The sequence below is a fragment of the Tachyglossus aculeatus genome, chromosome 26 (genome assembly GCF_015852505.1).
Source record: "Tachyglossus aculeatus isolate mTacAcu1 chromosome 26, mTacAcu1.pri, whole genome shotgun sequence".
Lineage (NCBI taxonomy): Eukaryota > Metazoa > Chordata > Mammalia > Monotremata > Tachyglossidae > Tachyglossus > Tachyglossus aculeatus.
In genome coordinates, this window is record NC_052091.1 from 14,689,066 (window position 1) to 14,714,605 (window position 25,540).

General features: G+C 52.4%; 1 protein-coding gene across 1 annotated transcript in view; it reads left to right on the forward strand.

Annotated features, from left to right (window-relative positions):
- Positions 1–22,918, forward strand: part of CSPG4 (chondroitin sulfate proteoglycan 4) — a 72,461-nt gene extending 49,543 nt beyond the window's left edge. The window contains exons 4-10 of the mRNA XM_038767494.1: positions 394–873; positions 1,474–1,650; positions 14,025–14,223; positions 15,411–15,545; positions 15,664–15,830; positions 18,757–18,940; positions 19,803–22,918. Of these exons, the coding sequence (XP_038623422.1) occupies positions 394–873; positions 1,474–1,650; positions 14,025–14,223; positions 15,411–15,545; positions 15,664–15,830; positions 18,757–18,940; positions 19,803–21,712 (3,252 nt within the window). The 3' untranslated portion in view covers positions 21,713–22,918. The remainder of the gene's footprint in view (positions 1–393; positions 874–1,473; positions 1,651–14,024; positions 14,224–15,410; positions 15,546–15,663; positions 15,831–18,756; positions 18,941–19,802) is intronic.
- Positions 22,919–25,540: the final 2,622 nt, after the last annotated feature.

A 25,540-nucleotide genomic window follows, 5' to 3' on the forward strand; every position in this document is an offset into this window, starting at 1 on the left:
TGTTGGCAAGTACTTTACTGGGAACTGGGGTAGACGCAAGATCATCAGCACTGTGCTAAATGCCGGGATTCGGGTTAATCAGATCACACTCCATTCCTGTCCCAACCGTGGCTCACAGTCTAAGAGGAAGGGAGAACAGGTATTGGGTCCCCATTTTACAGATGAGGAAAATGCGGCCCAGAGAAGTTAAGGGATTTTTCCCAGGTGGCACAGCAGGTAAGTGGAGGCTCCGGGATTAGAACCTGGTCTCCTGTGCTCTTTTCACCAGAACACGTTGCTTTTCTGCCTCTGCATCTGCTTCCCTCACCCTTCTCTCTCTATCTCTCTCCCCCACCTTTTGCCCCCTCCCTCGGGCTGAGCCCTCCCCCGTTGGTCTCTCCCACCTGCCCCCAGGCAGTCCAAGAGGCCATCCCACCCCAGGACATCAGCTACACGGTCACTAGCAGCCCCCGCGCTGGCCACCTGGCCACCATCTCACCCGGGGCGAATCTGAACGAGTCTCCCAGCCTCGACTCCGTCCGGAACTTCACCCAAAAGGACATCGACGAGGGGAGAATCCTGTACCTGCACACGCGGGCCGAGAGCTGGACGGACCAGTTCACCGTGGACGTGCTGGCCGAAGGGGCCGGCTCGCTGGCGGGGGTGGTGGTGGAGCTGGAGGTCCTGCCCATCACCATCCCCCTGGAAGTGGGCAACGTCACCGTGGCCGAGGGGGAGGCCCGGGCCCTGTCCCCTGCAGTGCTCCGCGTCCCCGGCCCCTATTTCCCCACCCTGCCCCTGGTCTTCCACGTCCTGGATCGGCCCCAGCACGGCACCCTCCGGCATGCAGAGCACCCCACAGATGACAGCCTCGACGCCTTCACCTGGAGAGAGGTAAGGAGGGACGCCCACCCTCGCTGAACCATCTGGAGTGAAGCAGCAGTCAGCGAGGCCGTCCTCTCGGCAGGGGCGCGGGACAGAACCAGAGGGCCCTGGCCAGAGGCCCACAGCCAGAAGAGCTCAAGGAATGAGGATGAGTCAACCTGAGTTCAGGAGGGCTGACGAAGGATTAGGAGGGGACCATAGGCGGGGGCAGCAGGGACCAGCTCGGAGTGGCCGTGGGGCAACCGAGGACAAGGCAGGAAGCAAACTGAAATTGCAGGAAGAGACTTGGATTAGACCCTAGGAAGAGCTTCCTGCTTGGGAGAGCTGTGAGAGACTCGTGCAGGCTACCGAGGGAGCCGATGGCCTCTCCTTCTCTGATGACCTGTAAGATAAGGGTGGATTGTGAAGGGTGCCCAGAAGATTAAGTGCCCCCTCCCCAGACGGTGGGTCCCCGGGGAATGGGCCGATGGGGAATTTCCAAGAGAACTGAACTCCAGAAGGAGCACTTGTTCTGCTCTCTAGAGAGCCTGGAAGGAGAGGGAGCACTTGGCTGGGGCCCACAGAGCATTTTGGCCTGGGCACCGCCCTGACCCTGGTGGCCTTCAACAGGTGGAACAGCAGCTCATCCTCTACGTCCACGATGGGAGCGAGACCCGGGCGGACAGCTTCACCCTCCTGGCCAATGTCTCCGAGATAGACCGGCAGAGCCGGCCGGCCGTGATCAGCGTCACCGTGCTGCCCCGCAATGATGAGGTTCCAGTGGTGACCGTCAACCCCGGCCTGCAGGTACCGGTCACTTCTCCGGGACCCCCGAGGACCACCGGGGAGGGCCCGGGCCTTCCCATTAATGGCTACAGCCTTCCTCACACCCTTAGCTTCTCCAGTTCCATGCTTCCCCGTCAGATCTCATTTGTTCTCCCTGAAAAGGGTTGCTGGGCACGTGTCTTCCCTGCCCCTTTTTATACAGAACGGACAAGGGAAACTCAGAGAGGTTAAGCAACCTATCCAAAGACACCCAGCAAAGAAGCATCAGGGTTAGGAGCAGAGTCCAGGACTTCCGACCCCTCCCATCCAGTGCTCTAACCGTTGTCAGGTCTCTCGGAAAGCACCTCTTAGGGAGGCTCCCGAGCACTTTTCCCCTTCCTCAATGGGTGAGGTTGCCGGGCATAATGTGAGCCCGGGGCACAGGACCACGAGGCCGGACCCTACCACTGCACAACCTCATTCTCAGCACTCTAAAATAATCCCAATCCATCAATCAGTAGAATTTATTGAACACTTATTGTGTTCAGAGCACTCCCCCTCGTCCCCCTCTCCATCCCCCCATCTTACCTCCTTCCCTTCCCCACTGCACCTGTATATATGTATATATGTTTGTACATATTTGTTACTCTATTTATTTATTTATTTATTTTACTTGTACATATCTATTCTATTTATTTTATTTTGTTAGTACGTTTGGTTTTGTTCTCTGTCTCCCCCTTTTAGACTGTGAGACCACTGTTGGGTAGGGACTGTCTCTATATGTTGCCAACTTGTACTTCTCAAGCGCTTAGTACAGTGCTCTGCACACAGTAAGCGCTCAATAAATACGATTGATGATGATGATGATGATGATGACTTGGGAGAGCACGATACAGCAGAGTTGGTAGGTACAATCCTTGCCCAAACAGAGCACTTAGTCAAGAGGATTATTATCCCAATCAGATTACTCTGATTAGTAACCACATTTTATGGAGCACGAAAAATCCTACAGGGTGGGGCTGCGCATGTTATATTTAATGGTATTTAAGTGTTTACCGTAACTCAGTCCTTGGCGTTACCTACACTGTCCTCTCCTTGTTCTATCTCATGGGCCGCTCATTCTCAATCTCCTTCACAGGCTCCTCCTCCGCCGCCCACTCTCTGACCGTGGGGGTCCCTCAAGGCTCAGTCCTGGGTCCCTTTCTATTCTCCGTCTACACCCATTCCCTCGGAGAACTCGTTCGCTCCCATGGCTTCAACTTCCGTCTCTAGGCGGTTGTTTTCCAAATCTACATCTCCAACCGTGATCTCTCTCCTTCTCTGCAGTCTCACATTTCTTCTTGCCTTCAGGACATCTTTCCTTGGGTGTCTCGCCCACACCTCCAGCTTAACATGTCCAAACAAAGCGCCTCATCTTCCCACCTAAGCCCTACCCTCCTCTAGACTTTCCCGTAGCTGTAAACAATGCCATCATCCTCCCTGGCTCATAAGCTTGTAACCTTGACATTATTCTTGACTTATTGCTCTCACTCAACCCTCATATTCAATCTGTTATGGAATCCTGTCAATTCTACCTTCATACCATCTCTAGAATCCACCCCTTCCTCTCCATCCAAACAGCTACCACGCTGTTTCCCACCTCCCCTACTGTATCAGGCTCCTCACTGGCCTCCCTTCCTCCTGTCTCTCCCCTCTCCAATCCATCCTTCACTCTGCTGCCCAGATCATTTTTCTGAAAAACCATTCCGTCCATTGTCTTGGAACTCCCTTCCCATTCACATCCAACAGACCACCAATCCTCCTTCAAGAGGTCTTCCCTGATTAAACTCTCACTTCCCCTATTCCCTCTCCCTCCGCATCACCCTTGCACTAGGATTGGTACCTTTTATTCGCTCCACCCTCAGCCCCAGAGCACTTACATAAGCATCCATAATTTATTTTAACGTCTGTCTCCCCTTCTAGAACGGAAGCTCCTTGTGAGCAGGGAATACGTCTATCAACTCTGTTGCACTGTACTCTCCCAAGCACTTAATAATGATAATAGTAACCGCAGTAATAATAATGGAATTTAAGTACTTACTGTGTGTCAAGAACTGTTTTAAGTGCTGAGGTAGATGCAAGTTAATCGGGTCAGACACACTGTAGGAAGGAAAGAGGTATTGAATCCTCATTTTGCACTTGAGGAAACCGAGGCACCAAGAAGTAAAGAGGTTTGCCCAAAGTCAATTGGCAAGTGGCAGAGTGAGGATTAGAACCCAGGCCCTCTGACTTCCAAACCCTTGCTCTTTCCATTAAGGCCATGCTGTCCATTACCTACCTTTGATCAATTGACCAGACCCAAGCTGGTCAGTCAACAATACTGAGCACTTGAGAAAGAACCATAGAGTTAAAAGACTTTATCCCTGGCCCTAAGGAGCTGACGGTCTAGCAGAGTCAAAATATAAGAGATATTCATTCATTCAATCGTATTTATTAAGCGCTTACTGTGTGCAGAGCACTGTACTAACTGCTTAGGAAGGTACAATACAACAATAAAGAGTCATAATCCCTACCCACGACTAGGGGCAGGGGTGAGGGGGAGACAGACATCAATACAAATAAACAGACATCAATATAAAGAAATAAAATGACAGATAAGTGCTGTGGAGCAGGGAGGGGGGGGAAGAGTAAAGGGAGCAAGTGGGGGTGACGCAGAATGGAGTGGGAGATGAGGAAAAGTGGGGCTTAATCTGGGAAGGCCTCTTGGAGGAGATATGCCTTCTGTAAGGCTTTGAATGTAGGGAGGGCAGGCATTTCATCCCAACTTATAGTTGGGGAAACTGAGGTCCAGAGAGGTTAAGCAACTTGACCAAGATCACACAGCAGGCCCGTAGCAGAAAGGAGGCCATACGGCCTCCTTTCCTCCTCTCTGTTGAGGATGATGGGCGCCGATCGGGCTCTGAGGCTCTTCCTTTGCTCCTGGGCCGGCCCAGAGCGAGCCATCCTCCTGGCTTTCTTATGAACAGACGGAGACCATATAAAATCCCCGTGTTTGACGGATGGAAGTTAAAAGAAGCGAGAGAAGCAGCATGGCTCAGTGGCAAGAGCCTGGGCTTAGGAGTTAGAGGTCATGGGTTCTAATCCCGGCTCCGCCACTTGTCAGCTGTGTGACTTTGGGTAAGTAGCTTCACTTCTGTGGGCCTCAGTTCCCTCATCTGTAAAATGGGGATGAAGGCCGTGAGCCCCGCGTGGGACAACCAGATTACCTTGTATCTCCCCCGGTGCTTAGAACAGTGCTTGACACATAGGAAGCGCTTAACAAATTCATTCATTCATTCAATCGTATTTATTGAGCGCTTACTTTGTGCAGAGTACTGTACTAAGCGCTTGGGAAGTACAAGTTGGCAACATATAGAGACGGTCCCTACCCAACAGTGGGCTCACAGTCTAGAAGGGGGAGACAAAGAACAAAACAAAACATATTAACAAGATAAAATAAATTGAATAAATATGTACAAGTAAAATAGAGTAATAAATATGTACAAACATATATACAGGTGCTGTTGGGAAGGGAAGGAGGTAAGGCGGGGGGGAAGGAGAGGGGGAGGAGGGGGAGAGGAACGAGGGGGCTCAGTCTGGGAAGGCCTCCTGGAGGAGGTGAGCTCTCAGTAGGGCCTTGAAAGGAGGAAGAGAGCTAGCTTGGCGGATGTGGGGAGGGAGGGCATTCCAGGCCAGGGGAATTATTACTATTATTACTAAAAGCGGCTGATGAAAAGTGAACTCAAGTAAATTTTACTCCTGAAATGTTCAAAATCTGTTATAGTTTTGGTATCAAATGGTGGGGGGGGAGGGGGGGGGCACAAATGACATATGACAATGACAAATCTCATACTCTTCAGCGGGCTTCAACCCCCGGCCCACGTCCTCCCCCTGGCCCGGAATGCCCTCCCTCCGCACATCCGCCAAGCTAGCTCTCTTCCTCCCTTCAAAGCCCTACACTGAGAGCTCACCTCCTCCAGGAGGCCTTCCCACACTGAGCCCCCTTTTACCTCTCCTCCTCCCCATCCCCCCCCGGCCCTACCTCCTCCCCCACCCCACAGCACCTGCATATAAGTTTGTACAGATTATTTTACTGGTACATATTTACTGTTCTCTTAATTTTGTTAACGCTGTGCATCTAGCTTGATCTCCATTTATTCTGATGACTTGACACCCGTCCACATGTTTGGTTTTGCCTTCTGTCTCCCCCCTTCTAGCCTGTGAGCCCGTTGTTGGGTGTGGGGGGGGGGGGGGGGGGGACTGTCTCTAGTTGTTGCCGACTTGGACTTCCCAAGCGCTTAGTCCAGGGCTCTGCACACAGTGAGCGCTCAATAAATACAGTTGGATGGATGGATGGATGGATGGATGAATGAATGAATGAATGAATGAATGAATGAATGAATGAGCCCCGCGAGGCCGCCCTGCACCGCCGCGCTCCGGCCACACGGTGGCGCTCCGCACCCGAGGGGAGGGGGGAGGAGGGGGGAGGAGGGGGGAGGAGGGGGGAGGCCCCGCCCTCCCCGTGACGTCACCAGAGCCCCATCACCCAGTTCTATGAACATTCATTCCTTCAATCGTATTCATTCATTCATTCAATCGTATTTATTGAGCGCTTACTGTGTGCAGAGCACTGGACTAAGCGCTTGGGCAGCACAAGTTGGCAACATCTAGAGACAGTCCCTACCCAACATTGAGCTCTTACTGTGTGCAGAGCACTGGACTAAGCGCTTGGGCAGTACCAGAATAATAATAACAATAATGTTGGCATTTGTTAAGCGCTTACTATGTGCAAAGTACTGTTCTAAGCTCTGGGGGGGGATACCAAGTGATCCGGTTGTCCCCTGTGGGTTCACAGTCTTAATCCCCATTTTACAGATGAGGACACTGAGGCTCAGAGAAGTTAAGTGAATTGCCCAAGGTCATACAGCAGACGTGGTGGAGTCGGGATTCGAACCCATGACCTTTGACTCCAAAGCCCGGGTTCTTTCCCCTGAGCCACGCTGCTTCTCTGAATATAATATATATAATAATTAAATATAAGAATATAAGAATGGCATTTATTAAGCGCTTACTACATGGACAGCACTGTTCTAAGTGCCGGGGAGGTTACAAGGGTGATCAGGTTGTCCCACGGGGGGCTCACAGTCTTAATCCCCATTTTACAGATGAGGCAACTGGGGCCCAGAGAAGTTAAGTGACTTGCCCAAGATCACACAGCAGACGTGGTGGAGTAGGGATTCGAACTCATGACCTCTGACTCCAAAGCTCTTTCCACTGAGCCATGCGAAGTGAAGTGACTTGCCCGAAGTCACGCAGCTGACAAGGGGTGGAGCTGGGATTTGAACCCATGACCTCTGACTCCCCAGCCCGGGGCTCTTTCCACTGTCACACTGCTTCTAATAAGAATAATCATAATAATGACAATAATGGTATTTGTTAAGCTCTTACTATGTTCCAAGCACTGTTCTAAGCGCTGGGGTAGATACAAGGTTAGCAGGTTGTCCCATGTGGGGCTCACGGGCTTAATCCCCATTTTACAGATGAGATAACTGAGGCCCAGAGAAGTGAAGCAGCTTGCTCAGCGTCACACAGCACACCTACGACGGAACAGGGATTAGAACCCACGTCCTCTGACTCCCAAACCCGGGCTCTTTCCACTGAGCCACGCTGCTTCTCTAATTCGTTTCTGAATGGGAGCGATCCCGGGGAAACCTCAGGAGAACGCCCCCCCTTCCCACCCTGGCTAATCCCTCCCCGAGAAAGCCAGAAGGCAGAGATTCATTAGCCATTCACTCATTCAATCGTATTTATTGAGCGCTTACTGTGTGCAGAGCACTATGCTAAGCACTTGGGAAGTACAAGTTGGCACTGAATAATAATAATAATAACGGTATTTGTTAAGTGCTTACTACGTGCCAAGCACTGGGGTTGATACAAGGTAATCAGGCTGTCCACCTTGGACAATCTTCATCCCCATTTTACAAATGAGGTAACTGAGGCCCGGAGAAGTTAAATGGCTCGCCCAAGGTCACACAACAGACAAGTGACGGAGCCGGGATTAGAACCCACAGCCTCTGACTGCCAAGCCCCTAAACCACACTGAACCCAAGGGGAGTTCCATGAGAGCAACTCTATGGAGTTATTTTTACAAACTCTCAGACACTATACTCACCAATCACTAATATTTATTGAACACCTACTGTGTACAGAGCGCCGTATTAAGGGCTTGGGAGAATTCAATAGAACTAAAAGACATAATCCCTGTCCTCAGGGAGCCTAGAGCGTGAGTTGCCAATAGAATGGAAGCTCTCTTGTGGGCAGGAATGTGGTTTCTGCTTCTGTTGAACCTTCCCAAATGCTTAGCACTGTGTATTCCACCCAGTTGGCGCTCGATAAATACCCTTACTCGATAAATTTGTTTAATAGGACAATAATAATAGTGATAGCATTTGTAAAGCGCTTACTTAAGCACTGCTCTAAACTCTGGGGTAGTTACTCTATTTATTTATTTATTTATTTATTTTACTTGTACATATCTATTCTATTTATTTTATTTTGTTAGTATGGTTTTGTTCTCTGTCTCCCCCTTTTAGACTGTGAGCCCACTGTTGGGTAGGGACTGTCTCTAAACGTTGCCAGCTTGTACTTCCCAAGCGCTTAGTCCAGTGCTCCGCACACAGTAAGCGCTCAATAAATACGATTGGTGATACAAGGTGATCAGGTTGTCCCACGTGGGGCTCACGGTCTTAATCCCCATTTTACAGATGAGGTCACTGAGACGCCCGTGCTCTTTCCAAAATCTAGCAGGAGAGAGATAGAAGCTAAAATAAACAGCAGCGCGGAAGAAGAAATAGAATAGAGAGATATGTACGTAAGTGCTATGTGGTGGCGGGGGCCTGTGAGTCCTCAGAGATTTAGATGATGGCGAAGGGTTGAAGCGGCAGTTGTGGGGAGATATAGGATGGGAAAATGAGAAATCTCCTGGAGGAGATGGGATTTTATGTCTGCTGCTGCTGGAAACAACCTTTTTGCCTTCGTCTGCAAGCATAAACCCAATTCTAAGGTTGGCAAGCCCTAGGGCTGCCCTGACTCCTCAAGGGAGTAGAATAATGTGGGGAGAGTAACATCTATGTATATATGTTTGTACGTATTTATTACTCTATTTATTTTACTTGTGCATATCTATTCTATTTATTTTATTTTGTTAATACGTTTTGCTTTGTTCTCTGTCTCCCCCTTCTAGACTGTGAGCCCACTGTTGGGTAGGGACCGTCTCTATATGTTGCCAACTTGGACTTCCCAAATGCTTAGTACAGTGCTCTGCACACAGTCAGCGCTCAATAAATACGATTGATTGATTGATCTATGAATATATGTACATATGTTTGTACGTATTTATTACTCTATTTTACTTGTACATATCTATTGTATTTTATTTTGTTAATACGTTTGGTTTTGTTCTCTGTCTCCCCCTTCTAGACTGTGAGTCCCACTGTTGGGTAGGGACCATCTCTATATGTTGCCAACTTGGACTTCCCAAGTGCTTAGTACAGTGCTCTGCACACAGTAAGCGCTCAATAAATACGATTGATTGATTGATTGATCTAAGGAACCAGAGCCCCTGTGCCACCTTGGTCCTTGAAGTGCTGGGTGATTCTAAGAAAGCAGTGTGGACTAGGGGAAAGAGCCAAGAGCCTAAGAGTCTGGGGACCTGGGTTCTAATCCAGGCTTCACCACTTATCTACTCTGTGACCTTGGCAAATTCATTCACTTCAGTCGCATTTATTGAGCGCTTACTGTGTGCAGAGCACTGCACTAAGTGCTTGGGAGCACATTACGACAATAAAGTCACACTCCCTGCCCACAACAAATCACTTCACTTCCTCTGCGCCTCAACTTCCTCATCTGTCAAATAAAGATCCAATGCCTGTTCTTTCTCCAACTTAAACTGTGAGCCCCAAATGGGACAGGGACTGTGTCTAACCTTTTTCATTCATTTATTCAATCGTATTTATTGAGCGCTTACTGTACCTTTTAGCAGTCAGTTAGTCAGTCAGTCATATTCTTAGAGCACTTACTGTGGGCAGAGCACTGTTCTAAGGGCTCGGGAAGAGTACAATATAACAATTACCAGACACATTCCCTGGCCACAGCGAGCAAATAGTCTAGAGGGGAAGAACCACTCCATTCAGTCATATTTATTGAGCGCTTACTGTGTGCAGAGCACTGTACTAAGCGCTTGGGAAGTACAAGTTGGCAACATATAGAGACGGTCCCTACCCAACAACGGGCTCAGTCTAGAAGGGGGATACAGACGACAAAACATGTGGACAGGTGTCAAGTCATCAGAGCAAATAAAATTAAAGCTAAATGCACATCATTAACAAAATAAATAGAATAGTAAATATGTACAAGTAAAATAAATAGAGAAATAAATCTGTACAAGCATATATACAGGTGCTGTGGGGAGGGGAAGGAGATCATCATCATCATCATCATCAAGATGCCAGCTGATGGACAGCCTAGCTCGAGAGAAGCAGGGTGGCTCAGTGGAAGGAGCCTGGGCTTGGGGCCAGAAGTCATGGGTTCAAATCCCAGCCCTGCCACTTGTCAGCTGGGTGACTTTGGGCAAGTCACTTCACTTCCCTGTGCCTCAGTTACCTCATCTGTAAAATGGGGATTAAGACTGTGCGCCCCACGTGGTACAACCTGATCACCTTGTATTCCCCCACCCCTGCCGCTTAGAACAGTGCTTGGCACATAGTAAGCGCTTAACAAATGCCGCCATTATTATTACAACAGAGCTGGTAGACATGTTCCCTGACCACATGAGCCCGTTATTTTGAGAGGCAGTGTGGCTCAGCGACAAGAGCACGGGCTTGGGAGTCAGAGGTCATGGGTTCTAATCCCGGCTCTGCCACACATCTGCTGGTGACCTTGGGCAAGTCACTTAACTTCTCTGAACCTCAGTTCCTTCATCTGTAAAATGGGGATTGACTGTGAGCCCCACATGGGGCAACCTGATCACGTTGTATCCCCCCCAATTCTTAGTGTTTCACATATAGTAAGCACTTAACAAATGCCATTATTATCATTATTATTATTATTATTATTATTATTAAAGTCCCACTCCAAACCCACAGGTCCACGGGGCACTTTGAAAGGTTGCTGTCCAAGGGGGCAGGGCTGGCCAGGCCACGCTTTCCCTGGGGGCATTGAAAGCTTTCCCCTCCTCTCCTCATCGTCCCTCTCCCCGGACCCCAACCAGTCACTGACTTGGGAGAACCAGCTGGGTCCCCGTGAGTATGAATTTTTCTCCAGCCAGCAGCTTTCCCTTACCGAGTTCCATTCCTCTCCATGCAATTAATCAGTTAAGAATAATGATGGCATTTATTAAGCTCTTACTATGTGCAAAGCACTGTACTAATCAGTTGTACTTATTGAATGCTTACTTTGTGTAGCGCACTGTACTAAGCACTTGGAGGAGTACAAAGTAATAGAATTGGTAGAGGTGTTCTCTTCCCACACGTAGCTTGCCGTCTAGTAATCAATCAGTAGTGTTTATTAGCATTTATGGTGTGCATAGCACTGAACTAATCATTTGGGAGAATACAAAATAGAAGAGTTGGTAGACATGTTCCCCCCTCACAAGGAGCTTACAGTCTACCCATCAATTACTGGTATTTATTGAGCGCTTAATGTGTGCAGAGCACTAGCAGAAATAACTTGCCTCCCTGCCTGCATATCACCCAGGCATCAGAGAGAAGGAATTGGCCCCTGTTGTTAGAGTCAAGTAGGTGTCCCAGAATCTTCTCTGGTCTAGGAGTCACATACATTTGTCCGACTACCACTTCAGAGTCATCCACGGGCCTGGAAAGCTGAGGACCCTGACAGCCAGGCTCACCCAGGTTCCAGGTTCCACCAAACAGTGGAAGCTCAGAGGAGTGGCCAGCTGGCCAACAGCCTCAATCCCCCTCATCTGAAAAATGGGCAGAAGCTTCTTCCATGTTATTGCAGAAGCCCAAGAGGTGATCCAGTCCTTGTCATTCTGTTCCCCCAAAAGCCCAGAGCAGCTGACTCTAAAACCGGAGTGGCTGGCTAATTCCATCTGTGTGATGTCAAAATGCACAGAAAATCTCCCCCGATCCCCGACCTTCTCCTCCCACTCTGCTTCCCTCCCGGCCTCTACTGGGCCAGGTTGGGCCAGCCCAGCCTGGAAAAACAACAGGCTGGTCTCTGCCTGGGTGTGCCCAGCCTCCACCGCGGCCCTGGACTCTTCCCAGGGAATCGTTTTCCAGCCACACCCAGGCTGGATGTCCGAGACAGGAAGTGACCCACACTCTAGCCAACTGACACCGCAAGGGGGGAGTTTTTCAAGAGGTAAAACGGAGTCACTTAGACAGGGGCCAGTCACCTCTCCCCTCTCTTCTCTCCCCTGCCCGCTGGTTCCTGTCTTCCCTGCTCCCACGTCCCACACAAACCCAGACAAGGAGCCGTCTGGGGCCTCAACCCGGCCTGGCCAGGGCCTCCACTTGAGGCTCATCTGAGGGATGGAATGAGCTTCCCACCCACTCAGCTGTTGCCACAGAGACCGAGGAGCTGGCAGAGAGCAAGGCCCCAGGCCAGGGATTTTACCAGGCCTCTCCCTCCGCCAAAACCCCAGTGGCTTCCAGAGGCTCCCAGAGGGAACCCAGGAGATCTCTGATTGACAGGCCCTGGGGACGGGGTTGGCCCAGACCAGTGGAAACAGCAGCCCTGCTCCTCATATCCATGCCAATGCCCTCTCTTCTTTCTGTTTAACAATAATAATAATAATAATAATGGCATTTGTTAAGCGTTTACTATGTGCATTCTGCTGTGTGCCCCACTTTGCCCTTCTTGTCCTCTGATTCTCACCAAACAGCCTTTCCAAAGAGCTGGCAAGATGCCGTCAGTCAATCAATCATATTTACCGAGTGTTTATTGTGTGCAGAACACTGAACTAAGCACCTGGGAGAGTACAATATAACAGAGTTGGTAGACACTTTCCCTGCCCACAAGGAACTTATAGTCTACAGTCTTAACAGGGTGATAATAATAATTACGGTATTTTTTAAGCTCTTACTTTGTGCCAGACACTGTTGTAAGCACTGGGGTAATCCGATTGTCATCAGATTGTCCCACCTGGGGTTTACGGTTTTAATCCCCATTTTACAGATGAGGTAACTGAGGTGCAGAGAAGTTAAGTGTTTGCCCAAGGTCACACAGCAGACAAGTGGAGGAGTCGGGACTAGAACCCACGTCCTCTGACTCCCAACCTCGTGTTCTTTCCACTAAGCCACGCTGATCTCCAGCAAACCCCCACCATATCTGAAGCAGCAAACTTCCTCGACTCTCCATCTTGGTATCTCCTTGCCCCTTTGACTGAGGAAAAGGCCTTTTTTATTTCCATATTTATCTGCTCAGTGAGGGTCCAGCTATCCCTCCTTAGGTCCTTCTAATATGACTAGCCCAACGAAAGACTGTTGGACGGTGGACCACAGTGGAGCTCATATTCTGCCAGGTTGGGGGAGCCGGCTACCTCACTCCACCATCTCCAGGTCTTTATTTCTACCCCTAATACCACCACAAAGATGAGTAGGAAGAGGAGGAGGAGGAGGAGGAGGAGGGAGAGGAAGAGAATTAGGAGGATTTCATGGTTTTAAAGGCCCAAAAGGAAAAACCAAACATATAGCCTTCCTCCCCTGACTTCCCTGGCATGATGTTGATTGGACCCAGTCAGCGAGGTCCGGGTGTTAGGATGGTGGACTGGGAATCAGAACACCCATGTTCTTTTCCCAGCTCTGCCTTTCACACACTGGGACTGCTCTCCCACTTGTGAAATGGCAACTGAAGAGCTGGCCTCCTGCTTCACCAGGATGTTGGGGTGGTCAATCAATCAGCAGATTAATCAGTAGTATTTATTGAGCACATACTTACAATAAGGAGCTTTCAGTCTAAAGGCAATAATAGTAATTGTGGTATTTGTTAAGTGTTTATTATGTGCCAGGCACTGTACTAAGCGCTGAGGTAGATACAAGATGGTCAGGTAGGACACGGTCTCTGTCCTTCATAGGGCTCACAGTCTTAATCCCCATTTACAGAAGAGATAACTGAGGCAGAGAGAAGTGAAGTGACTTGTCCAAGGTCAGATGACAGACAAGTGCTAGAGCTGGGATTAGAACTCAGGTCCTCTGACGCTCCAGGCCCGTGTTCTTTCCACTAGGCGATGCTCAGGTGAAAGCAGCTGAGTAAAACCAGAGGCTCTGTTTATATTGGCTGAAGCACATGATCTCCATCCACCGATGAGAATTCGCTCCCACCCCTTTGGGAAAGTCAGGCGAGTTGCCAGTTTGGTAACGTGTGGAATGTGTCTCTAGATGTGGGAAGGCACCACCGTGGCCATCACCCCCGAGATGCTGAGGAGCGAGGACGAGGACTCCCCGCCTGAGGACTTGCTTTACACCATTGAGCAGCCTACCAATGGGAAGGTCCTGCTGAGGTCGTCTCCTAGCAACGAGGTCCGGCAGTTCACTCAGGCGCAGATAAATAGTGGACTTGTGCAGTTCGCGCATGAAGGTTGGTCCGGACAAGAGTAACGGGGCGGTGGCGGCGCGAGGGGGGTCGTCCGGGGCTGTGAGGAGAAGCTGAGGCTAAGCTGGGGAATGGTCAGGGCTGGTGAGGGGACCCCAAATTGGGTCAAGCCAGCCCTCCCTTAAATCCCCTTAAATCCCTCCATATCGCAGCAGAAAGGAGTTTTCTTACCCTCCAGAAGGGGCAACCCATCTCTCTGATTTTCTTCCCAAATGGAGTCTACCTCCCTTCCTCACAATCAATCAATGGCATTTATTGAGCACTTACTCTGGGCAGAACACTGTACTAAGCACTTGAGAGCGTGCAATAAAATAAGAAGACATGATCTCTACCTCAAGGAGAAGAAACAGCATGGCCCTGGGAATCAGAGGGCCTGGATTCTCATCTCAGCTCTACAATTTGTCTGCTGTGTGACCTTGGGGGAGTCATTTAATTACCGTGGGCCGCAGTTTCCTCCTTTGTATCATGGAGATTAAAAACCTGTTCTCCCTCCAGCTTTGACTGTGAGCCCCAAGGTGGGACAGAGACCCTTATCCAACCTGATTATCTTTAATCTACTCCAGCACGTAGTACAGTGCCTGAGTGAGCGCTTAACAAGTACCATTAAAAAAAGGAAGTTACACTCTATCAGGGGAGACAGACATTAAAATAAATTACAGAAAGGAGGGAGCAACCAAATAAGCCCTTGTGGGGTGCATAAGCACATAGGTAATGCAGTACAGAGGGAAATAGGGGAGAGAGATGAAACAACATTAATCGGGGAAGGATTTCTAGAGAAGATGTGATTAGAGAAGAGAAGATTTCTAGAGAAGATGTGGTTGGTGTCCAGACTTTTCTCAATACCTTGCACGTGGTGATGGATAAATACAGGTTTCCCATTCTTCCTCGATCAACGGGAAAGAAGCAGTCATTGTCTCCTGAAAAGCACCCTGTAGAGAAAAAGGAAAGTACCAGCAAGAAGCAGGAAGTAAGCGAGGGGTCGTTGGTGAAAGACCAGAGTGAAGCACAATGAGTAGGTTGGTGTTAGGTGAGCAAAGGAATCCCAGATCCCTCTGACTTTCGTTCCCCCGTCTCTCTCTAAGCAGAATGCAGTATTCACTTTCTTCCCTCAAACCCCCAACTTCTTCTCCGGGCAGACTCCTTAACCGACTTTCCATTCTGCCTTTCCCCAGGATCCCTGGAGGGCGGCTTCCGTTTTGATGTTTCCGATGGAGAAAACATCTCCCCGGGGCACTTCTTCTCTGTGAAGGCCCAGAAGCAGTTACACATCACCGCAGGAAGCATCCAGGCCCTGATGGTCTGCCCAGGTGGGTGTGTCCCTGGGTTGGGGAGAGGGTTTCTGAGCCCGGCCCCAGAGCCACCCTTCCTCAGGGAACTTAGGGCAGAGCTCTGATTAGCCACTGCCGTGGGTTTTCATCCTCTCAGGAACCTTTCAGCCCATCACCAGCCAAAACCTGAAAGCAGAGACCAATGAAGGGACGGACGCCCACCAGTTACTGTTCAGCGTAGAGCAGCCTCCAAGACTGGGCCGGCTGGTGAATTCCAGGTTGGGTAGAGAGAGGGGAGAGCTGATCAACTTCACTCAGGCTGAGGTGAGGACAGTGATCCCTTCCACTTTCCCTCTCCCATCCCTCCGCTCCCATCTGTTCCTTCTTCCCGGGCCAGAAGGCGGGATATCAGCAATTGCGGAAGGGCTTCTCGACTTTTAGAGCCTCAGAAAGGCCATGGCTGTAAAACTCTGAACCACGAGAAGCCTGTAACTTCTCCGGCTCTGTTCCTCCAGCTGCCATACCTCATCACTCTCCTTGTTTTTAGCCTTTTACTTGCTCGGATGTGGTCTTATTGTTTCAACTTTTGTTAGGTTTCCGTCACCAGCTCCTTCTTCTTACCTCCATTCTCAGATTGTGAGCCCCTTGAGAGCCAGGGATGCTAATTCTTATCCTCGTGTTTTTTTTCCAGTGTCACAGCCCTGTCCATCCTCGTGACATAGGTGCACATACTGTTTATCCATTCCCCTGCCTATTTATCTATGCAAATTCATTTATACCCGCCCACACAGAAAGTGAGAAGCTGCATAGGCCTAATTATTTCCAAGAGCCCGGGCCTGGAAATCAGAGGACCTGGGTTCTAGTCCCAGCTCTGCCACTTGTCTGCTGTGCGACCTTGAGCAAGTCACTTCATAGTAATAATTATGGTATTTGTTAAGCGCTTACTGTGTGCCAAGTACTGTACCAAGTGCTGGGATAGATACGAGTTAATCAGGTCCTATGTGGAGCTCACAGTTTAAGTAAGAGAGAGAACAGGTAGTGAATCCCCATTTTGTTGATGAGGGAACTGGGGCACAGAGAAGGGAAGTGACTTGCCCATGGTCACATAGCAGGTATGAGAAGCAGCATGGCTCAGTGGAAAGAGCATGGGCTTTGGAGTCAGAGGTCATGGGTCCAAATCTCGGCTCCACCAATTCTCAGCTGTGTGACTTTGGGCAAGTCACTTAACTTCTCTGGGCCTCACTGACCTCATCTGTAAAATGGGGATGAAGACTATGAGCCCCCCGTGGGACAACCTGATCACCTTGTAACCTCCCCAGCGCTTAGAACAGTGCTTTGCACATAGTAAGCACTTAATAAATGCCATCATTATTATTATTATTATCTGGCGGAACTGGGTTTAGAACCCAGATCCTCTGAGTCCCAGGCCCATGCTCTTTCCACTAGGCCATGCTGCTTCTCAGTGCTTTCTCAGTTACCTCATCCGTAAAATGAGGATTAAGACTGTGAGTCCCATGTGGGACATGGACTGTGCAATCTAATTATCCTGTATCTATCTATCCCAGCACTGAGTACAGTGCCTGGTGCATAGTAAGTGCTTAACAAATATCATTTAAAAAAAAATACGAGCGCAGACATGTACGTGTGCCCTCCTCAGGCTTCAGGCGGCTTCCCAGGATCAACCTGAAGTCCTGTGGCCGGTCCCTCTTTGAGGGAAGCTATGGGGGCTGCCAAGGCCCCGCACCCCACGAGTCTCCAACTGCCCCTCGTTCTGGTTTAATTGGCTTCCCGAGCTGCCTGGCCTGGGATCTGGCCCCTGCATCCCCTCCCTTTCTTTTCTGAATTGGATCTTTTCAGATGCCTCTGGGGCCATCTGCAGCATCCCAGCCCACACGGGCGAAAACCGTCCCATTCAACAGGCTCCATTCCTCCCCGCCCCCCACTCTCTCACCCAATGAAATATTCAGCAGGTTGCTGTGGCAACCGATCGGGTTGCCATGACGCCTTTGACATCACAGTCCTAGAAGGCTGGGCTGCCTATGGTGTTCCAGGCTGACTAACAGCAAGAACAAGGGGGCCAGAAACCTGTAGCACGCAAGGTCCCGGGACATGGGGTAGAGACCATCCAGATTAGCCCGGGTGCCAGATGAGCCAGCCCAATCTTTTGCAGATCACGTCTAATTCCCACGTGTGTAGTCTTTCCCAGCGCTTAGTACAGCTCCCTGCCCATAATCAGTCCTTAATAAATAACATTATGAGAAGCAGTGTGGCTTAGTGGAAAGAGCACTGGCTTGGGAGTCAGAGGATGTGGGTTCTAATCCCTGCTCCGCCACTTGTCTGCTGGGTGACCTTGGGCAAGCCAATTAGCTTCTCTGTGCCTCAGTTACCTTATCTGTAAAATGGGGGTGAAGACTGTGTGCCCCATGTGGGACAACCTACTTATCTTGTATCTATCCCAGCTCTTAGAACAGTGTTCGGCACATAGTAAGCACTTAACAAATGCTATCATTATTATTAATATTATTACCTGGGTATTCTCTCCCAGTGCTTAGTACAGAGCTGTACACACAATAAACACTTAATGAATACTACTAACTGTTACTACTACTATATTCCCTCCTGTTAGTACAGTGCTTTGCACAGTGAGAGCTTAATAAATACTATTACTACTACTACTACTACTTCTTGATTCCCTCTTGATAGTACAGTTCTCTGCACAGAATAAGTGCTTAATAAATATTATTGCTGCTACTACTCCTTAATTCCTTCCTGTTATTACAGTGCTTTGCACACATTAAGTGCTCAATAAATGCCATTGATTGACAGATTGATTGATTCCCAAAGCAGATTGGGCAGGCGCCATTTGCAGACTGCCCAAGGCTGGCCAAGAGAACGGCAACTCCTGCCCTATTCTGGGGATGTGTCCACTCAGGGCAGGCCTGCTCATCACCCTCCCCGGAGCAGGATTTGGTATGGCTCCGAGCACCGGCCTTGGCCCTGAGGGGCTGCAGCCATCCTGCCAGCCAACGAGCCCGCCAACATACCAGCCCACCAGCCGGCCAGTGGGAAGCTTGGGGAAGGGGGCCAGGGAGGAGACCTGTGAGGGGGAATTAGAAGATGGGCGGGAGATGAAGTGAGAGCACTCATTTACAACCAGTCCCGTCGCCCCTTGGGCCACTGGCTCCCCAATTCCGGTGCCTTTTTCCCGACCATCACCCAAACCGCAACGTGGCTTCTCCTTCCCTCACAGGTGGACTCTGGGATGATCTTTTATGAGCACGATATGCCCCCGGAACCTTTCTGGCTCTCCGAGGATGCCCTGGGCCTCCGGGTGTCGTCTCCGCCGGCCCGCAGCCTCTTCATCAGCCTGCCTGTGACGGTGTCTTTCGAGGCCAACTGCCCCCAGCGGGCCACCCGCCTGTGGAGGAACGAAGGTGAAGGGAAAGAGAGGCCTCAGAGAGGGAGGGTCGGACCACCTGACATCCCTGGGGCTGGAGATGGTTGTCTTCAAACAAGTGGGGAGGGGAGGAGTCGGGGAGCCACCGGTGCTGTCTCAGCCCTCGCCCCGGACTCCGAGAACAGTAGGCTCCCCAGAAAGCCCAAGGTCCCCTGTGTGGACTGAGTCAGAGTAGGATTTACTCCCTCCCTGGACTCAGATGGTAGGCAAGAAGATGCCCCTCCTCCCCAGTTTTTTCTTATCACTTTTTTCCATCCTTCTTGCCTTCCCCACAGTTCCTTCTCTCCTCTCTCCATATCCCTTCCCACTTCCAACTCCTTGGTGCCCATGTCTTTTCTCCATCTTGCCTTCCAAATCTAGCAGCAGGGCCTAGTGGAAAGAGCCCACGTCTGGGAGTCAGAGGACCTGGGTTCTATTTCCAGTTCTGCCTCTTGTCTTCTGTGTGAATTTGGGCAACTCTTTTAACTTCTCTGGGCCTTGGATTCCTCAGCTGTAAAATGGGAATCAATACCCGTTCTCCCGCCTACTTAGACTGTGAGTCCCACGATGTCCAACCTTAGAACAGTGCTTATACATAGTAAGCGCTTAACAAATACCATCATTATTATTAACTTGCATCTACCCCAGCACTTAGTATAGGGCTTGGCACATCGAAAGCACTTAACAGATATAATAATCATCATCATCATTAAAATCATAATGATAACAACGATATACTCCCCCAAGCATATAGCACGGTGCTCTGCATTTAGTCCCTTTGAGCGGTCCCCGCCTCCCCCGGCCAAAGATGAGTTGGCTGAGATCATCACCCACTGACTCTGGTTCTCCTTGCCTCTCAGGACTCTGGGTCCCAGAAGGTCAAAGCGCAGAGATCAACCAGGTAGCGTTGGATGCATCTAACCTCCTGGCCGGCCTCCCCAAATCCCAGAGACCGACCCACGACGTGGTCTTCCTGGTGACCGAATTCCCGGCCCACGGGGAGCTCTCGGTGGCCGGGGAGGCCCTCGGCCCCAGCCGCCCGTACTTCCTGCAGTCGGACCTGGCCGCGGGGCGCTTGGCCTACACCCACAGGGGTGGGGGAACCCAACCAGACCGCTTCCGCTTCCGGGCCCAGCTCAGAGCCGGGGCACGGGGGTCCGGCCAGCCTCCCGAGGCCGAGCCCGGGGCCACGGTGGCCGAGGCCTTCAACATCACCGTGAGAGACGTCAACGAGAAGCCCCCCTGGCCACAGGAGGCCTCCCCGCTGCAGGTCCTCCGGGGGTCCTGGGCGGTCCTCTCCCGAGACCACCTGAGCGTCGTGGACCCCGACTCCACCCCCGAAGAGATCCAGTACCAGGTCCGAAGGGGGCCCCTCGGTGGCTTCTTGGCGCCGGCGGGAGACCCGGGGACGCCCCTGAGCCACTTCACCCAGGCAGACGTGGACGCCGGCCTGCTGGTGTTTGTCGCCAACGGCAGCAGCTCTGAGGGCTCCTTCCAGCTGAGTGTTTCAGATGGTGCCAGCCCCCCGGTCCCCGCCACCCTGACCGTTCTCGTGCTCCCCACCGCCATCACCGTGGTCAGCCGCACCCCGCTGGAGGTGCCACAGGGCCTGAACCAGGCCCCGCTGACCCGGGACCACCTCCTCGCCACCTCCGACCAGGAAGAGCCAGACGCCTTCTACCGCATCACGGAAGGACCCCGGTTCGGCCTACTTATGGTGGGCGGACGGCCCGTGGAAGGTTTCAGCCAGAGGCAGGTGGACTGGGGCGAGGTGGCCTTCACCTTCACCAACTTCACTTCGGCCCAGGACGCATTTGGCCTCCTGGTGAGGGCCCGGGGGGCCAACGGCTCAGCCGCGCTCAACCTCACAGTCCGGCCCCTGGTCTGGGTGAGGCAAGGGGCATCGTGGCCCCGGGGCACCACCCTCCGGGTGGACCGGGGGGTCCTGGATGCCAGTGAGCTGGCCAACCTCACGGGGAGCGTGCCTGGGTTCCGGGTGCTGCAGGCGCCCCGGAACGGGCAGCTAGTGAGAGCCTCGGGGGGCACACCGCTGGACGCCTTCACCCAGAAGGACCTGGAAGAGGGCCTGATCGGGCTGGAGCTGGCAGAAGCGGAGGAGGGCAGCCCCACCTCCCAGGACGACAGCATCACGCTGGAGCTGACCGCCCGGGGGGTCCCTCCCGCTGTCGTCTCTCTGGCCTTTGCCACTGAACCCTACAACTCCTCCCGGCCCTATGGTGTCCAGCTGCTGCGTGGGCCCCAGGCGGCTGGGCCCAGTGGGGTCCCCCGCCCACCCCAGGAGGACACTGCCTCTCGAACTGTCTCAGGGCCCAAGGGGCCGGAGAGGCCCACGGCCCACACCGGGCAGCCGGACGTGCCCCCCACTGGCTGGCGGGGCCAGGACGTCACGACCGAGCCCTCGCCGACTCAAAGGGGCTCTTTTCTCCGCTTCGTTGAGGCCAACATGTTCAGCGTGATCATCCCCATCTGCCTTATCCTGCTGCTCCTGGCCCTAATCCTCCCCCTGCTCTTCTACCTCCGCAAGCGCAACAAGACAGGCCAGCACAACGTGCAGGGCATCTCCGCCAAGCCTCGTAACGGCACCGTCCCCGACCAGGAGATGTTCCGCAAGACTGACCCCGGCCAGGGCATCCCCCTGACGCCTGTGCCGCCCAAAGGCCGGGAGGCCGGCGGGCAGCAGGACCCCGAGCTGCTGCAGTTCTGTCGGACCCCCAACCCCGCCCTCAAAAACAACCAGTACTGGGTCTGAGCCCCCCCTGGGAGCCAGAGACACCAAAAGGTCAGAGTTCCTCTGGCCCCCTCGTCCTGAGAGCCTCGGCCTGCTCCCGCCCCTCCTCCTCTTCCTCCCCCTGGTTCTTCCATCCCTCTCCCTCCCCAGGTGAGCGGCTGCCTCATCGAGATGAACAGGCAAGGTCTCCAGTGCCAGCTTCTAAACCTCCTCGCCCTGGCCAAGAGGTCCCTGTGGTGAAGGAATCAGGCCTGGACCAGGAACACTGAGGGCCATTGAGCTGGGAGGGGAGGAGGGTCCAGAGCAGTGATCTGGGGGCACCTCTCTTCCCCAGGGGTGGAGCCGGAAAAAACGGGCAAAGGGGGAATGAAGTCTCCCCTGGCTTTAGTTCGGCAGGGAGGGCGCTGGGTGTCAGTAATCCCCGGCTCCCAGTTTGGCCTGGGCTTTGTTCCATGGTCCTGGTCAGCCCCACTCAGCCCCAGCCTCCTCCACCACTGCCACCACCTCCGGGCCGGGGTTAAGAAGGAGAAAGAGAGACCGGGTCTGCAGTGCTCTGGGCTCCTGCCAGAGAGGGGACTGAGAAAAGAACGGGAGGGGTTCCGTAACCACATTCGGGGACCAAGAGAGGCGTAGCCTCTCCCCAGTGCCCCTGATCCCAGATCTGGCCCTTCTCTGCAGCTCCCACAGCCCACCACCTCCCGAGGCAGCCCTGATAGAGCTGTGATTTGGCCTTCCGAGGAGAGGCCTCTCCAGGAATCCACCTAGGAGTGGGAGAACAGTGGCCCGCAAACGGGTCACCTCCAGATGCCCGGACTTTCCCTCTGCCCTTGAGGCTGGCTGGGACAGGCAGTGGGGAGAAAAAACTGTCCCCGGCCCCGTAGGCATTGCATGCTTCCCCGGCCATCACCACCCAGGGGAAAGTTTCACAGTCCACTCCACGGTATCCGCAAGAGAGAAGGGGGCGGATGCCGGGCAACCCCCACCCCCAAAACACCCAAGCACACACATGCATGGAACTCCGCTGGGGCAATGGTTTGGGGCTCCTTGGGGCATCAGAGGAAATTGGTTCTGAGCCCCATGAAGGTCATGGGGCACCACTGCCTCGGGTCAGAAGAATCTGCAGAGAACTATAACCGTGGAGTGCCACGTGGCAGAAAGAGGGGCTGTGGACTATTAGGATGCTGTCGCAGGCAAACCCTGGCCTGGATAACTAGAAGATGGAGAGATGGGAGGGGTCCGTCCGGGTGGGGGGGTTTGGGCAGGAAGAGGCTGGGCACGGTGTGGGGACGGGGCATTTATTTAAGGGTTAGTGCACAGAATCTATTTAACTTGTTGCTGAATGGGGCCTGGGAATTCAGAGCATTAGACTATCCATTGGGAACATTTCCTTGCCCAGGGGAATCTAGCTTTAGGGAACAGGTCACACATTCCGATCTCAAGTCCACAGTCTGGTCGCCCGCGGGTTGGCCTTGCCCGAGAGGATGTCGGGGTCCGACCGGCACGGACAGGGAGCTTCTCGGTATGGAGGGGGTGGGGGTCTTCCCCAAAGTGGATCGCTGGAAGACGTACTGGGAACCCCCCATTCTGCTGATGACCTGCGGGTGAGCCTCTCCCTCCTCCACCACCCGGAGACTCCCCAGGCCTCTGGGCTCCTCTTGTTTTCTATCTTCTGTCAGAGTTGAGAAATCTATATTTTGAATATGTTGCGACTTCCTAGGTGCTGAATAAACAATGGTTCTGTCCTCCAGCCTGTGCCTCTGAGCTGCTTCTTGAGTTTCATTACACGGGGCAGTGGGGAGTGTCATCTGCCAGGGCCCCAGCCCAGTCATTGAGGCTTCACTGGTCAGTCACCGCACTCCTTCCCTTTTGAGAGTTTCGAGCCAGGAAAATGATTTCAGGGACGGAAAAGAGAGCCTTGGAATTTCAGCCCAAGGAACTGAGATTAATGACCCGGAAGCAGAGCAGAGACCAACCAGTGTTTCTGAGAGTGTGGAGGCTGGAAACCGGTGGTTCTCCAGTGGTTTCCCATCCACTTCCACATCAAACAGAAACTCCTTACCATAGACTTTAAAGCACACAGTCACCTTGCCCCTTCCTACCTCACCTCGCTGTTCTTCTACAACCTAGCCCACACGCTTTGCTCCTCTAATGCACTATGCATCGATCTCATCTATCTCACCATCAGCCTCTTGCCCACATCCTGCCTCTGGCCTGGGAGCCCCTCCCTTTCCATGTCCCTCGGAGGACTACTCTCCCCACCTTCAAAACCTTATTGAAGGCACATCTCCTCCATAAAGGTCTTCCCTACCTAAACCCACTCTCTCCCTCCTATGGAGTCTCTGATCCACATGTCACAGATCTGGGCCCATCTAACAGGGCGAAAGATGCCCGGGGAGTAGCGCCGGGCAGCCTGGGAGACCCTTCCATCTGCACCAGGGGAATGGAGGCGGCTCAAGACTGCAGGTGGGTTAAAGAGGGCAACCCAGGGAGTCAGGAGACCTGAGTTCTAATCCCAGCTCTGCCACTGTCCTATTATGTGATCTTGGGCAAGTCACCTCACCATTCTGGGCCTCAGTCTCCTCCACTGTAAAATGGGGATTAAATACTTTTCTCCCCCCACCCCACCTTAGGTTGTGAACGCTGAGAGGGGCACGGACTGTTTCCGATCTGATTGTATTGTATCTACCTCAGCATGTAGCCCGGTGCTTGGCACATTTTAGGCACTTAACAAGTACCGTAATTATGATTATTACTGAGGGTGCAGAAGAGGGGATTTTAATAAGCCCTCATAGCCTTCCCTTCTCGTGTCTCCCTCCCAACTGAAAGCTCAGGCACTGGGTAGCCAACCCCTAAATAGCCAGATTCTCTCCATTTACCATGTCTCCTCCTCCTGGGCCCCTTTTCTTTCTTCTCCCTCTGCCTTCCCATCCCAGCTGGCCCATCTCCTCCACTGTTCTGTGCTCTCTTCCATTCCTGTCCTCCTCTCTCCAGCCTGTCCCAGGCCCCTCCCTGGGGGCCTCTGATCCTCCCACCCCACCGACTATCTCCTCGTCCGGTCTGTGTTGGTTCCTGCTTTCGCTGCGCGCCCCCATCCCGGTCCTCCCTTCCCCCCACCCCCCCCCATCCACCCACACATACACACACCAGCTCCAGCTCCCCAGCTTCAGAATGCCAGTTTCCCAAGGACATCCCATTTGGGCCCCTCACTCCTCCTCTGTCTGCATTCCTGGGGTGAGCTATTTGGGGGGATTTTGTTTGGTTTTCTTTTTTATGGTATTTTTTAAGCATTTACTATGTTTCAAGCACTATTCTAATTTCTGGGGTAGATACAAGTTAATCAGGTTGGATCCTGTCCCTGTCCCACGTGGGGTTCACCGTCCAAGTAGGAGAGAGAACAGGTATTTAATCCCCATTTTACAGATGATGCAAGTGAGGCTCTGACTTGCCAAAAGTCATGCAGCAGATAAATGGCAGAACCAGGATTGGAACCCAGGTCCTCTGACTCCCAGGACCACGCTCTTTCTGCTAGGCTGCACTGCCTTTCACCCTGCTGTCATGGGGCTGTCCTGAGGAAGGCCCCCTGGATGGAGGTAGCTAAGCCAGATTTATCGCGGGAAGGATGAAAAATGCTTCGCCTCACCATGGTGGCCGGCCTCACCATGGTGGCCGGCTTCCCCTGGGGGGTTAAGTGGCGATGGCAGAGGGAAAGAGGCTCGAGGGCTGGAATCACATCTGACTTCCTGCTGACCCTGGATCGGCGCCCGCGGCGGAGCCTGGCACAGATGCCCTCTTTATGCCTGCCTGGTGCTGGGGCCGGGGTTGGGGTGGCGCTTAGGGACTCCCGGCATC